Source organism: Pezoporus flaviventris, unplaced genomic scaffold, assembly GCF_033815535.1.
Source record: "Pezoporus flaviventris isolate CSIRO_AGI_PZ_B2104156 unplaced genomic scaffold, CSIRO_AGI_Pfla_v1 ptg000027l, whole genome shotgun sequence".
In the NCBI taxonomy this organism is placed as follows: Eukaryota; Metazoa; Chordata; class Aves; order Psittaciformes; family Psittacidae; genus Pezoporus; species Pezoporus flaviventris.
Window position 1 is genome coordinate 1,281,175 of NW_026892575.1, and position 13,898 is coordinate 1,295,072.

The 13,898-nt window shown below is 35.0% G+C and overlaps 1 protein-coding gene across 4 annotated transcripts in view; it reads right to left on the bottom strand.

The window, feature by feature from the left end:
- Window positions 1-3,019: 3,019 nt before the first annotated feature.
- Window positions 3,020-13,898, bottom strand: part of CDH8 (cadherin 8) — a 153,350-nt gene continuing 142,471 nt past the window's right edge. For 3 of the 4 annotated variants that reach the window (XM_061458462.1, XM_061458463.1, XM_061458464.1), the window contains 2 exons: window positions 6,134-6,385; window positions 3,020-5,082 (listed from right to left, as the gene is read on the bottom strand). In XM_061458462.1, coding sequence (XP_061314446.1) covers window positions 4,589-5,082; window positions 6,134-6,385 — 746 coding nt within the window. In that variant the 3' untranslated portion in view covers window positions 3,020-4,588. Of the gene's footprint in view, window positions 5,083-6,133; window positions 6,386-13,898 lie in introns of those variants that run through there. The other variant, XR_009744304.1, reaches the window with a different exon arrangement.

Genomic DNA, 13,898 nt, shown 5'->3' on the forward strand with positions numbered 1-13,898 from the left:
GCCATGTTATCCCTAGTCTGTCTTTTGTTAGCGACATATCTATAGAAGCCTTTTCTGTTATCTCTGATCTCCCTGGTAAAAATTAGCTTTAGATCATCATTAGCTTTAGATTTCTCAGCATAATTTAAAATATAAAACAGACCTTTGGTATAAGTAACTCAGACTATTCACTATAGATCTTCCTATGATAGGGTTTTGTATTGCTTCTAGTCATATATTTTACTTTTTTTATGCAACACTTAAACTCATTTAAGTAATAATACAATCTTCTGAAAACTAAGCCACATGTATACAGTAGTTTGTTGGGATTTTGGGTTTTTGTTGTGTGGGATTTTTGTTTTAAAAAACAAATAGGACAATAAGAGAGAAGGAATAGAACTTGGTGAATTTAACTATCCTGGCCTACCATCTTGTTTCCAGTCACTGAATGCATTAGCTGAAACAGAGCTGTCTTACGTATCAATGAACTTACTTCCTAACATTATGCTCACAATATTATGGCTCAGGGTAGCTGAACTTGTGTATAGAGGGGTAGGGAAAAAGAGAAAAATAGTCAAATAGTTCAATTAAGGCTGAAATTATACCCCAGGAAAATGAGATACAGAAACCGACTGCTGCCAATGTTTCCTCCAGCTGGACAGACCTTGAAGAATCTTTTTAAGCCCATTTATCCATTTCTGAATTCTATGACCATGCAAGCTGTTAAAAAAAAAATTGTCACACACATACGTAAGTATATGCAACTGCATGGATATAGTACAGTTGATGTATTTTTCTCTGTATATTAAAATCAGCCGTTCCATCTCTATTAGAGCTGTACAAATAAAGTTGATTCTATCATACTGCAGACATTCTGTCTGCTCTCCAGACTGAGAATTGTTACTGCTGTGCTGCAAGATAGTTGATGGAATTTGGAGTTGCCATAGTGTCGAATGTTTCTCCTGTGATCAGCAGCTGCTGATATAAATGAAAATCTTCAGCCATTTTCTCTCCTGTATATTTCATAGTCATCTCAAATGCATCACAGACACATGATACCAAGTAAAAAATGGATTGAGTCTAAATGAGCTTTCTATTACTTGATTTCAAGGTCATAGCACACAAGTAACATATGCTTTCAGTTACTGTAAGGGAGAGAATGTGTTGAAGACCTCTAGTTGTCTAAGTTATATTTAGTAGCCATGTATACACACTCAGTTCACAGTACTTGCATACTTAAATGCCTGAGCTGAGTTTTGTGTCTGTACAATGTACAGGCCAAAAACTTCAACTTCCATCTTTTATGTGTGGGATGATTTACCTTAGCAATTCTGACAAATGAGTGTAAGACTTAGCTAGGTGAAGGCAAGCCAGAATCAATGGGACTCTAAAGTGCTTGGCACTTGTAAAAGATTTTGAGAATTTAATTCTAAAATTTATCAGTATTAATAATTCTAATTTAATGCATTTTCCTTGTCGCTTATGAGTCAATTGCTAATTAAATGTTGTTGAAAAAGATGAATTACCATTTTACATGTTTTAAAAGAATGTCGCTAATATGTCTAAGTCTGGATGTGTAATGTAGAACAATGTGGTTCTAATCCTCCTAAATACTGTTGTTATCCAAAACAATTTTATACTGAATTAATTTCCTTGTCAAAAAAGGAAAAGTACTGGGAAACTTAATGATCAACATTTAACCCTCTAATATGTATTAGTATGAAATTTATATTCAAATCACATGGAATTAGTTTGCAGAATGAATCATTTCCCTTTGGTGGAGCAGCAATGACTTCAAGAAATAGCTCGTCACCATTCATCACAAATTCATTATTTCTTTTCTCCCCTTTGCGTTGTAGATATTCATGTTTAAAGCCTGTATAAATGCACGATTTACAGCTATGCTCAGCAGTAGTAGCTACCATCTCTTTTTGACGGACAATGATGAGATTTCTGTCATGCTTTGCCTCTCCTACGGTGCCACTGATGGGATTTTTTTTCCTGGAAATCTTATTACTGAATGTGCTGTCGTGGTCTCAGATGGAACTTTCAATCAAAAAGGCAATCAGAAGGTTATCCTTTTGTGAGTTTTCCTACAAAAGAGCTTTGCAAAACTTTACAGTATATACTGTAACTCATAGTCAGAGGTGCTTGCCCTAAACACTTTGTGACTATAGACAATAATGTGATCCATATCTCACAGTGCCTTTCTTTCTTTGCTCCCAGGACTGGGACATAGGCTAGAAATTGGCTTAGTCTAAGTTTTGAATCAGACTTTTCCATTTACACTACTATTAGATTTGGCACGGCAATTCAGAGCACCCCAGCACTTTGTGCAAGTGATGAGTAAGAATCTGTTTGGTTGTTATCACAATCTGTTACATAAACATGTTTGATTTCATTGAAATCTTCATGACTCTTCTTTTCTATCTTTAGATGACTTCACTGTGGCGTTTATAGTATTACCAAAATTGCTTGATAAAGTTATTCAGAGGCTTTTTTTTTTTTTAAATGCAAAGTAACTTAAATGAATTGGATACTTCATGAATTTCAATAAAATCTTTATAATACAAATAGAAATGCTGTCAGCATATTAGTTGTCCACAAACTACAGATGTTAAAGCCAGCCATGCCACAGCTAAAGCAGAGTAAATGTTTCCATTTTGAAATACAGGCAAAATTGGGAATAATGCATTAAGACAGTTTTGCTTGCAGAACAAATATTACTGAGGAGCTTAAGGAGAAGGGATTGTTTTTCCTAGCAATACTGTAACAAAAAAAGTGTGAGGTTATTTTTCAGCTTGGCACAGTGAATTAGACACACGTTAACTCCTGTGGTCACAGGCTGCTGCATATCTAATTCTGCAAACACTGTCAAAAATTGTTTCAAATATTATCCTTTTTTATTTTGACTGTATTAAATGAATAAATAAATGATGTTGAAGGAACTATGTTCCTCAAAAAAACTATGAGGTTATTCAGGCAGATTCCTTTCTGCAGTGTCCAGGTAAAACTGGAAGAAAAGCAATAACGAGAAAAGTATTTATAAAAATATATTTCACAAAGTAGGAAACAATACAGGAGTTTCTCTGGATACAGTACATGGAGTAAATAAACAAACAATAATATAGCTTCAAAACAAAGTAGAAAATTAAAATGATTTGCATGTAATATGTAGTTTTATTATACAATTGCTACTTCTAAATGGCAAGTTTGCATTACAAATTGAGTATGCTTGCAGCTTCTAGTGTTCTTTCTCTGTGTGTAAGAGCCCTGGTGCATCACTATGAATATTATAGAAAAGAAACGCTAATAACATAAGCAGTAAAATTATGTACACACTGGTTCCTGCTCTAATACAGTGGAGAACTATAAGCATGTTTTTTACTGTACTGTGTTATGTGTGGATTTCTAAAAGTCTATAGTTTAAATATTCACATGAACCAGTTTACTTCCAGCTGTTTGTGCTTGTATTAAAAACACCAGGAACTAGATTTACGATGAAGATATAAAACTGTCAAAAGTTTTCTGTGGGAAAGTTTTATTTCTGCTAGCATTCTCTTAAAATTCAGCTACTGCAAATGGATAGGTAACTGCTTTATCTGGCAACCATTTGTCATTTTTCTTTTCAAAATGTACATGTATTAAACATTCATTATATATAGAAAAAGATCTAACAGATATAATTTAGTTTTCTTCATAATCTTACTCTATAGATTACCAGGCTTAATAAATAAAAGCAGCAATGGACATCAATAAAATATTTATTTCAAAGATTAAACAAATAAATTCAATCTTTTGCAATAAAATCAGCAATTCTTTCATATAAGTACATCCCCTTTAACAGTTGTTTGTTTTTTGTTTTTTTTTACTTTCATAAGACGAAACACAGAACTGAACCTTCTTCTATAAAAAGATCCTTTTTTACAGCAAGGTTTTGTAGCCCTGCCTTTCAATCTCTGCACATTAGTAGGATTTATTACCCATCACTGGAATGGATTAAGAACATGTGAATATTTTAAGGCTTGACACAATATTTAAAGATGTATTTAGTCTGTGGTTACATGGCCAATGATACTGTATGTACAATGTATGGCCACTGCACAGTAGAAGCCAGTAGGAATTTACAATGCTGTTTCTATTCAGCATCGCTATGAAAACCAAGATATTGCTTGTAACATTTCTGTGGTGGGATCTTTGTTGGCAATGCAGAAACAAACCATTAGCTTTACACATACTGGCAGGACCTACTGTTCAACAGCAAAATCCCTGCAAGTCAATTTTCTAAGAAAGCACCGATTGCTTTTTGTTCTTTTCAATTCACTGAAGATAATCAAAGATCAAAATCCCCATATTTAGAGTGGTCAAGTGAATATCAAATATCCAAAGACTTATAGACACTCCACATACTTTACTTCACACTCCACAAGACTTAACCTCCTAACATATACTTTTTTTTGGTTCAACATTACAATGTAGTTGATTTTATAGATGATTGGCGCTAAACTTGCCTCTAAAACAAAAAGCCACATTAGTTTTAACTAACAGCAGTGGCTCTAGAATATTACATGATCATTAAGTCAACAGTGAAGAAGTTTGCTATCCCCTGTCAAGTTTCTTTGTCACTTTCTCCAACTGAGTAAAGTTCTCCAAGTCTTTTAAAGCGAGGACCCCATTCACTGAGGTAGTCAAAATTCTGATCTGAGTCTGATGTAGAGGACTCCAATGAGCTAAGGGAACCGGCCGCTGACCCTCTTCCTTCATAGCCATAAATCTGGATAGAGTCATATGGTGGAGCTGTGGGATCATTATCGGCTTCATGAAGCCTTACATTAATAAATTCATCCACATCAACACCATTAGGAACAGGTGCAAGACCCTGCCTGGGCATAAACTGAAGGTCAGGCTTAATATCCTTACGAGGCAAAAATCCATTAATTCCATCCGGATTTTGCAAAGTCGCAATGTCAAAAGCCTCTGTATCTTCTTCTCCACCTCCTTCATCATCATAGCGAATAATATTTTCCCTCACATCTTCATCATCTTTAATGATTAGAGGCTCATTCTTATGTCTTCTTAGTGTTACAAACAGCACTACAATGACTGCAAAAAGAGCATCACAGTCTGGTTAGGGAAAAAATCCAATCAAAGCACTACATGTTAAGCGCAGTTATGGAAGGTGATAGGTTGCTTTTTGTGAAAATAAGAGTCATAAAGGTATTAAAAAGCTGAAAAACCTATAACCTTACCCCTATTTGAGTGATGAAAATTTTATCAGAAGCTCTGGGTAGTTCTCTAGTTTTATCTTACAAGCTTATATCTGAAGCTCAATTTTATGTAAGAGGTAAGATTTCATATATTTCCATTTTTGAGCCTTGAATTTAGACAACAACTTTTCCCTTTGGAAAAGTTACAAACCTAGGTGAAGTAAAGCTATCATCATTCATTGAACATAGTCTATAATGATCTGCTTTATGGATGGAGTTTTCCAAAATCAGAGGGTGTTTTTCTGAAAACATAGCCCTGATGACAGCAGGAAATCAGTGTCTTTTTTTACATGTTGCAACAGACTCACGTTATTTAACTGAAAAAAAGAGTGAGACAGTAAGGGAGAAAGAAAGAGCTTAAATACATCAGTGTCAGAATCATGGACCGGTGCATAAAAATCTCTGAACTGGTTACACTGTTGTTTTTGCAGCTTTATGCTGAAATCTCAACTATAAAGTGAAGCTGCAAAGCACAGAAACAGGTCTCTTCCTTCATTGTTCTCTCCCCCACTTGATGATGTATACAAATTTTATATGTTTTATTAAGATATACAGTGTTTCTTCTATTGTAAAACTGTAATGTCTCTTATACCACTGCAATCCAGAATAAACTCATGCATCTCTTAGAATATAAAAGAAATCTATTTTCCATCAGGTATCCAATTGGATTTTCAGACTCATATTCCATACTTGTTTATTATATAACTTGTGTGTAATACTACTTGAGATTGGTACTTTGCTTTATAGGCTTTTGTTCCATTCTTAGCACAGTAGAGATGCAGTCCTGACATTAGACTGTATGTCCTTCTATGTGCCGTCTTTGCTTACTTCCAGCCACCCAGGAATCAAAAACATTTGCAACAACACACTGTGAAATGGATACATACCTAGCAGCAGAATGATGCATGCTAATATTGCAATTAGGGCTCCCATACTTAATCCTATGGGAAGTACATATGCTTCAACATTACAGGACTGGACAATACCATCGCTGCTGCAACCACAGACTCGAATGGTGAGAGTACTAGTGCTGCTCATGGGAGGATTCCCACTATCACTGATTATGATTGGCAGTAGATACACTTCTTGCTTCTGCCGGCTGAATCCACTATGCTTTGCCATTATGCTGAGAGTATTATCTGTAAAATGGAAAGTTTGCATCGTTTCAAAACATAGAATAATTGATAAACCCATGGCTTTTTCTTGATGAATTCAGAAAACACACACAAACACAAATGCACTTTGTTATACTCATTATACCAGCAGCATGTGACATACAAATCATTCCCCTTTCTGTCTGGCTGCCCGTGCCCCAGGTGAATGAGTGCACCATATGTGTTTTCTTGTGTCCTGTGGTAACCCCTCACTTTCTTCACTGTATGCATCCTTATAGATGTCCTCCCATCATGATTCATCACTGTTTCAAATCACAAAGTCATAAAAACTCAACCAGTACAAGAAAGACAAATTAAATGTTAACATAACCAAAATTTAATAAAGCATACTGATAATTTTAAACAAATGTTCCATCAATTATAAATACAAACTGCACAATATTTTGTCCTGCTATATTCTTTTTAATAATAAGCAATATAAAGACAAACAAATGAAAAGCTGAATGAGTTAGAAGTTGTAGGCCTAATTTTTGGTGATAAACATTTATCAGACCTCGATGAGAATACAACAAACTAAACCAGACCAAATGTGTGTTCTCTGAAGGCAGTGAGCGAAAATGAGTACAAGACATTCTTACCTCTGCACCTGCATGCAGGTACTGAATTTTACAAACATATGGAGGCATCTGACTATATGGCCTCCTACCCAGACATAAAGTTACACGGTTGAACCTCTTACACTCAGATTGCAGTTCACCATCATAATGATTACAAGATGATTTTCCTTAAGCGCAATCATATAGATTCTATTGTGTACAATTGTAAGCATTACAGATTCCAGACATCTAACAACATACTACTGTCAACTCTTAATGATCCTGTGTGTGCCACGATGCTCAGATATAAATCATGATTAGTGAGCATGTCAAATATGCAAAACATTTTAATTTATTTACATACTTAAACATTCACTTTAGCTTTTACCTGCTTTATTCTGTGGAATAAAAAAAAAAGATTCAGTTTTATGATTTATATGCTAAGGGAGTGCATGTTGACTTGAACTAGTTTGTTTTTTGTGTTCTTTCATCAAAAATAACACCACAAATTAATGCAAGGATTCTAACGCATGCAGAATAGGAACCTGTGTGTGTGCTACTGAGGGATCCGATGACAGTTTAAAAATCAAGCTGCACATCATATTTTAGAAAAGGAGATTGTTGCTCTTTTCATGAATATCTCTTCTCCTGTGCTACCAAAGTTAATTCTCCAAAGGTATCATGAACAAGAGTAAGCCTCTTGGTATTTTATGCAATAAAATGGGCACATGGAATCACTAAATGCCATTCCATGGAGGAAAAGAAATTACTGAGAATTATATAGTAGGCATAAGGGAGAGGAGACTTGGAAGGCAGGCATAGTTCATATGACAGATGCAACAAAGACCCTGTTCTGGAGCTTAAAGTCAAAAAAGTCTGAAGTGCCTGATAACATGTGTATGCAGACACACAGAGTGACTCGAAGCAAGCTTTGTATCTACTTTGATCTTGGTACTGGTCACTCACTTGAAAACATGAAACAGTTCAGAAACATTTCATTTTTACTAACTGTCATCACCAGGAACATCTCTGACAGCCCATGGTATTTGTGCAGCATTTATTACTGCCCCAACATAAAAGACACATGTATGCTCTAAATAGCTGGCATTCTATGAAGTACAAAAGCCAGGGAAAGATGCAGAGCAGGAAGAATGAGAAAACATTTATGAAGCAAATACTATAAAAGCTTTTTTCACACCCCAAAATAAATCAATTTTAAATGCAGTATTTTATAAGTCTTTCTTAGTAAAAAGGCAAATTAGTAAGGAATAAAGGTAGTTATAGAAATATATTGCTTACAGAATGAAGCATTACTGAACTTTATCATGTCCTGAGTCTATGTCAAGATATCAATCAGTAGATAACTTCTACAATTAATTCATTACTGCCATAAGAAAAAGGTGAAGAAAGACTATTTGGTGTTTAGGGACAATTGTAACTACAAGGGTAATTGTCTCACACAAGAGAAAGCAAGCAAGCTTGTTTTCCCATTCAGTGACTAAGAAACTGAACTTCAGGTAGGCTCCTTCTGAAGTTCGGGGTCTTTGATTTTGCAGTCCATGGTGGAATCACCTAGCTATCATTCTTACACAGCCTAGAGAGGTTCTTACTATAATTTATATTGCAGATTTTGTAATCATTTCAGCATTTTTTTCATAGCATTTAGAGTATGTAACACATGAAGATCAACCTAAAATTAACTACTTTATAAAGCAGTATAAATATGGTAACTTTGTAATACCTTTGCAGAACAAAAAGGATCCCCAATGATTTTTTTTCCAGGAGTTTTTATCTATTCAAGTTGGAAACAGTCACATCACAACTGATGGCACCTTGGAGCTAAATAAATAGCCTAGTCCTTCCCTGTGCCCTTTTTAAAATTAAAGGAAGCAGATGTGTTTACTGAAGATAAAGTTCAGGTATAAGTTCTTAAGAATTCTGACAACTCAAATAAGACCAAACTCCCCGACAACACCCAGTGTCATATGTGCTACTGTGATGCAGTGGAAAAAGTCAAGTATGTTTTAAGTTAACAACTAGCACATATTTAGAATTAAGCAAAAACTGCACTCATTCTTGGCTGAATGTGTCAGAGATTTAAGCACACATGTGTGCAAGTTAAACCACTTCCAGTGTCACACTTGATTTCTAGCTGAGCTGCAAGGAACAAAAGGAAAGGTTATGTTAGTAAAATTATATTGTAGCTAAGTTTTCCTGAATACTGGTGTAAACTCTGGTAAAGTAAGAGTGACCACCACACCTACCGGAATGTCCAAATGTACATTTTTTGTCTGATAGCATTTTTCTTCCTCTGCACCTCCGTCCCCCCTTATTTTCAAATAAAGAAAAATAAATTTATCTTTTTGTTATCGTTTGACTTTCTCCTGCAAAATTAAAAATATCTCAGCATAAGTTGCATTTTTAATCCTTTTGCTTCAACCTTTCAAAGGAGAAAAAAAACTATGTGGGGCTCAATTTCCATCTCTTTCTTTCTGATACAAATCCTACTCAGGAGTGTCACATCTGTAGTCAATTTATTCAGAACTCCAGAGACTTTTACAATTATATTACGCAGTGACTTGTGCACTAGAAATTTGAATTGATACAGTCTGTTCCTTCCTGTAAACTTGGTACAGTCCTTCTCTGTCCCAGCTGGAGGAAAGGATTGATACATTGAGCCCCAGCATCCCTGCCCTTTATAGATATGCAAGAGATAAAGCACCTGCTTTAGGAAGAAATTATTAAAAAAAAAGAAGCTGCTTGTGTTGGGAACAGCTTCATATCCTCCCACCTTTCTGACACGCTCACTGCTGCTCTGCCTAGTTCAAAAAATTCTAGTAAGCCAGAATCAGAGAGTAAAACAAAGTAGAAAAGGAAGAGTATTATAAAGAGACAAATAGAAGAGGGCAGAAAAAACAAAAGGAAGGAGGAGAGATGGAGGAAATAAGGTGCTCATTTTTGTCAATCAGTGAAGCTAGGCTGAGTATAAGAAAGTACCTTATACCAGTAATAGTTACTAATTCAAGTTCAAAAGAAATGAGGTAAAGTAAAAGATACATAAGATATTTGGGACATTTACCTGAACTATTTAAGTGTAAACAAAGTTGTAATGGCAGAACAGTCATTACTATGTAAGAAGAGATGCAAGACAAGGAGAGAAGAGAGTAACCTTTTTTTTTTAACAGATATTTTTACAGATATTTTCTTCTTTTTTTCCCCTAAAAACTATTGTGTTAGACTAAAGCTGAATTTGTTGTACCCAGAAAGAAACTGTCCATCAGAAGCAGTCATTAGCAAAAGCAAAATGAAATGACCAAATTGTTTTGCCAATGGATGGCAAGTATTCAATTTTGCCTTGGGAATTCTTTGCTATGTCCTAAAATAAATATACCTTGGTGGAGTTGTGACTCTTGAGTGAAGAACAATGACTCTCTCATTGCTATTTTAGTTGTTTCCTAGGAAAATAAATTCTAGCAGCTGATTAGCAATAAACTCAAGTTACCTGATTTTCTTTCTTCTCTCTGTGGACTTTCCCTTTCCCCATAGCTGACAAAACAGCAGGAATCTTCACCAGGAACAACCTACAGCACTGCTGCATGAATTAACTTGGCAGCAGGTGCTCAGCAGGAGAGGGGACAATCACTTTTCACTCATCTTTCCAATTAACCCACTGATCCTTCATTATAGCGCTGTCCAGGTTATTTATTTTTTCATGTTTCTTTTGGCAAAACAAGGAAAATTACACACAGAAAAAAAAGAACTCCTCTCTGCTCATAAAGCTGTGAGGAAACCTGCCACAGGCAAGTTTATATATATATATATATATATATATATATATATAGTCAGTGAGGTATATTCTATTCAGGAGGTCCTTTAACATTCTTGGTCAAAATGAGCCTCTTTGAATTCTGGCCCCTTCTAGGTGGGGAAGGGATTGAAGAAGTCCACTGAAATGCCATGGTCCTATTAAATGCCATTTAACTGATGATTAATTAAATGCCATTTAACTACTGATGGTAGTCCAGTACTAACTGGACTAGCAGCTATATTGTGTCCTGTGGGCTTAAGGAATAGTGTCAGATAAGCGATCTTAATAATTGTTTAGATCACTGGATGACTCTCAGTTTCTGACGTTTGCAAGCAGATCTGCGAAACAACCATGAAAGACTGTTATAGGAGTATCTCCTTCACTTCTGGAACAAAGTAGGACAATGCAGAAAGTCTTTACAAGTTGTCCAACGTGATTTCTAGACAGAAGTAGTTTGAATAACCACAACCAAGGACATGCTTACCACAGGGCCAGCTGCTTCCTGCAGATTGCTAACAGTTCTCAAGACCCCCTAATCTCTTTTGAGGTTCTTGGATGGAAGAGTTGGGGGAAAAAAAAAAAAGAAAAAAGGAGTAAATTTAATACTAAGCAACTTTTGGATTTAGTGGACACGAATGACTTTAATGGCTTCAACATCAATCTGGATGTGAAATTATCAGGCAGGGGTCAACTTCATCTTCCCCTTTGTACAATAATGCATTTTTAAGTCAGACAATAAAATGAAAGGATAAAAGTAAAACCCAGAAGCAGTCAGTTTACATCCAAGTGTCGTTTTCTATGCACGCTTTATTGCATTTCTTTAATTCCATCATGGTCTTTAATATTTTGAGATCAGTGGACTTCCCTGCTGTGTAACCTTAAACCTACGTAGCTCTTTTGCTGTGTTTCTTTTTCTATCCTTTTTATAATGTTCTCAGAAAGATCAAATCATTAAGGACTTTGTGGTGGAAATTGTTATCTATGCTGGATGTACTTACTTATGTGAAGAAAGAATTTTAATTGGAAAATTTGCAGCTGGAAACATTAGAATGACAGAAATATATATTTCTTCATGTTTACTAAAGATACCTTTTCATGTACAGTTCTTAGTCTAAAACAGATTCTCTGTAATACTGAGTCGTCTGGCACAAATAGAAGACCACCAAGAATGTCCTTACTGGGATACTCCCTGCTTTTTTTTGATAACAAAAGACAAGGACAGCTTATTCATTTCCTTTCTCAGTTCATAAATGGTATCTATTCTTACATGAAAACTTGAAATAACTGAGTAATTAAGATATCCTCATCAAGATTTCAATCGAAACGACCAAAGTACAGGCAGGAAAAAAAAACATATGACATTCTGGGAAATGTCAGCTATATAATATTTAGCAGTCATCTGCAAATGCATTAGAAAAGAATATTCTGGAGAATGTTAAGATAGCATTTCAGCTGTTTGCATAACTAGGAATTCATGTACGTGCCTCCTGTAATACTTACTATTAAATACTGGAGGCCTTGCAATGCTGAACACAGATTTTCAAAAGATCTGTAGTATTTTTTGTTTTCTTCAAAATCCAAACCTAACAACAGAGAAATAGTGGACTATAGGGAAGTTTGCAATCCCTATTTTAGAGACTAATAGAACTATCCAAGATATGGACAACTCTACACTCCTGAGCTATAAACAATACCTTAATCATTATTCTTTGCATATTTTCTCAATAATACATACCTTTCTATGAAAGAATTTACAAATAACACATATTTAGATTGCTAGTGTCATACTGAAAACAGACCAATCAATGCAGCACAACAATTCACTATTCAGAGTTCCACATGGGATAGGTCTCTGTCAACTCAACTGTTTTGAAATCTTATTTTTATTCTCATAATCAGAAAAGCAGTGTGAAAGGATGTTCATAACCTCCTTTCTGCTTTCTGAGCTAGTACAAAAACCAGACGTGGTAACTTAAACCATAGTCCCACCAGCGTTCACCTTGTAAAAGAACACTATTCCTAGATAGGCCCTGAGCTGAAAAATGGATTTGTAGGGTTCAGACTGTGCTTAACTCCAAGTTAGAAGCCTCCCTGTCTTGCTTCCATGACAATGGCATTAAATGCTTTAAGAGATACACCTGTGTTAATGTAACACAGGTTTGTTTTTTTTTTTTGTTTCTGCCACAGACTGTAAGACATTTTGAAGGAATACATGACTAAAAGGGAACAATTTTGAGTTCACAAGTTATAAATCTGCCAATCATTAGTAAATGAAAAACAATCTATTTTTTCATCAGTATTAGTGTAATAATTTTGTTTCATGAATAAATTTAGCATGTCATTTTTATTCCCATTTGCATGGGAACTCATAAATGTGTATATGCTAATATATACACAACTATGTCATGTGCAGTATTTTACACATATACTAGTTTGTCCTTCATAACTGTCTCAAACAAAATCCTGTTAAGAGTAGTTTACAAGAAAGATGGCCCTTTGCCTAATCTGTATGGTAAAGGCATAACAGTTCTATTCAAGTAGAAGGCTTATAAAATAATCTGAAAATAAAAGAGGCCACTTTTATAGTATATTTTGCCTGATTTATGATAGTCAAACCATATGGGCACTGAAGCATTCACAGGTATTCCAAACTGACCTGCTTTTCGTGAATGTCAAAAATTTGTGATGTCTTCAAAAAAGCAGATTGATGACTGCTATCAAATTTGATAGCACACATCAAGTTGAAAAGAAAAAAGTTTCTATGCTATAAAAATTCAGCTGACTGATCAAACTGTCTCTCCTGCACCATAATAAGTCACATGCCGTACTGACACATGTAATAGTGATTCACAAAACGTTCCTATGACACATTAGCCAACACTCAAATGAATTTTTATCTTTCTAGAGACTAGGACTTTCTGGAATCCCTTAAAATACCAATAAGAACACAGGAAAACAAGTATTTCATAGGAGAAAATGTACTTATGAGGAGAAGAATTGCAAAATGTCACATATTTTTTACCATGATTATTTTTTTCTTTGCCAATATGCCTAAATAATGATAGCTTATGCCTGAAGTGAACTGCTGAATTAACTAATCAATATCAAACTAAACACATTTCCAGGTCATGTA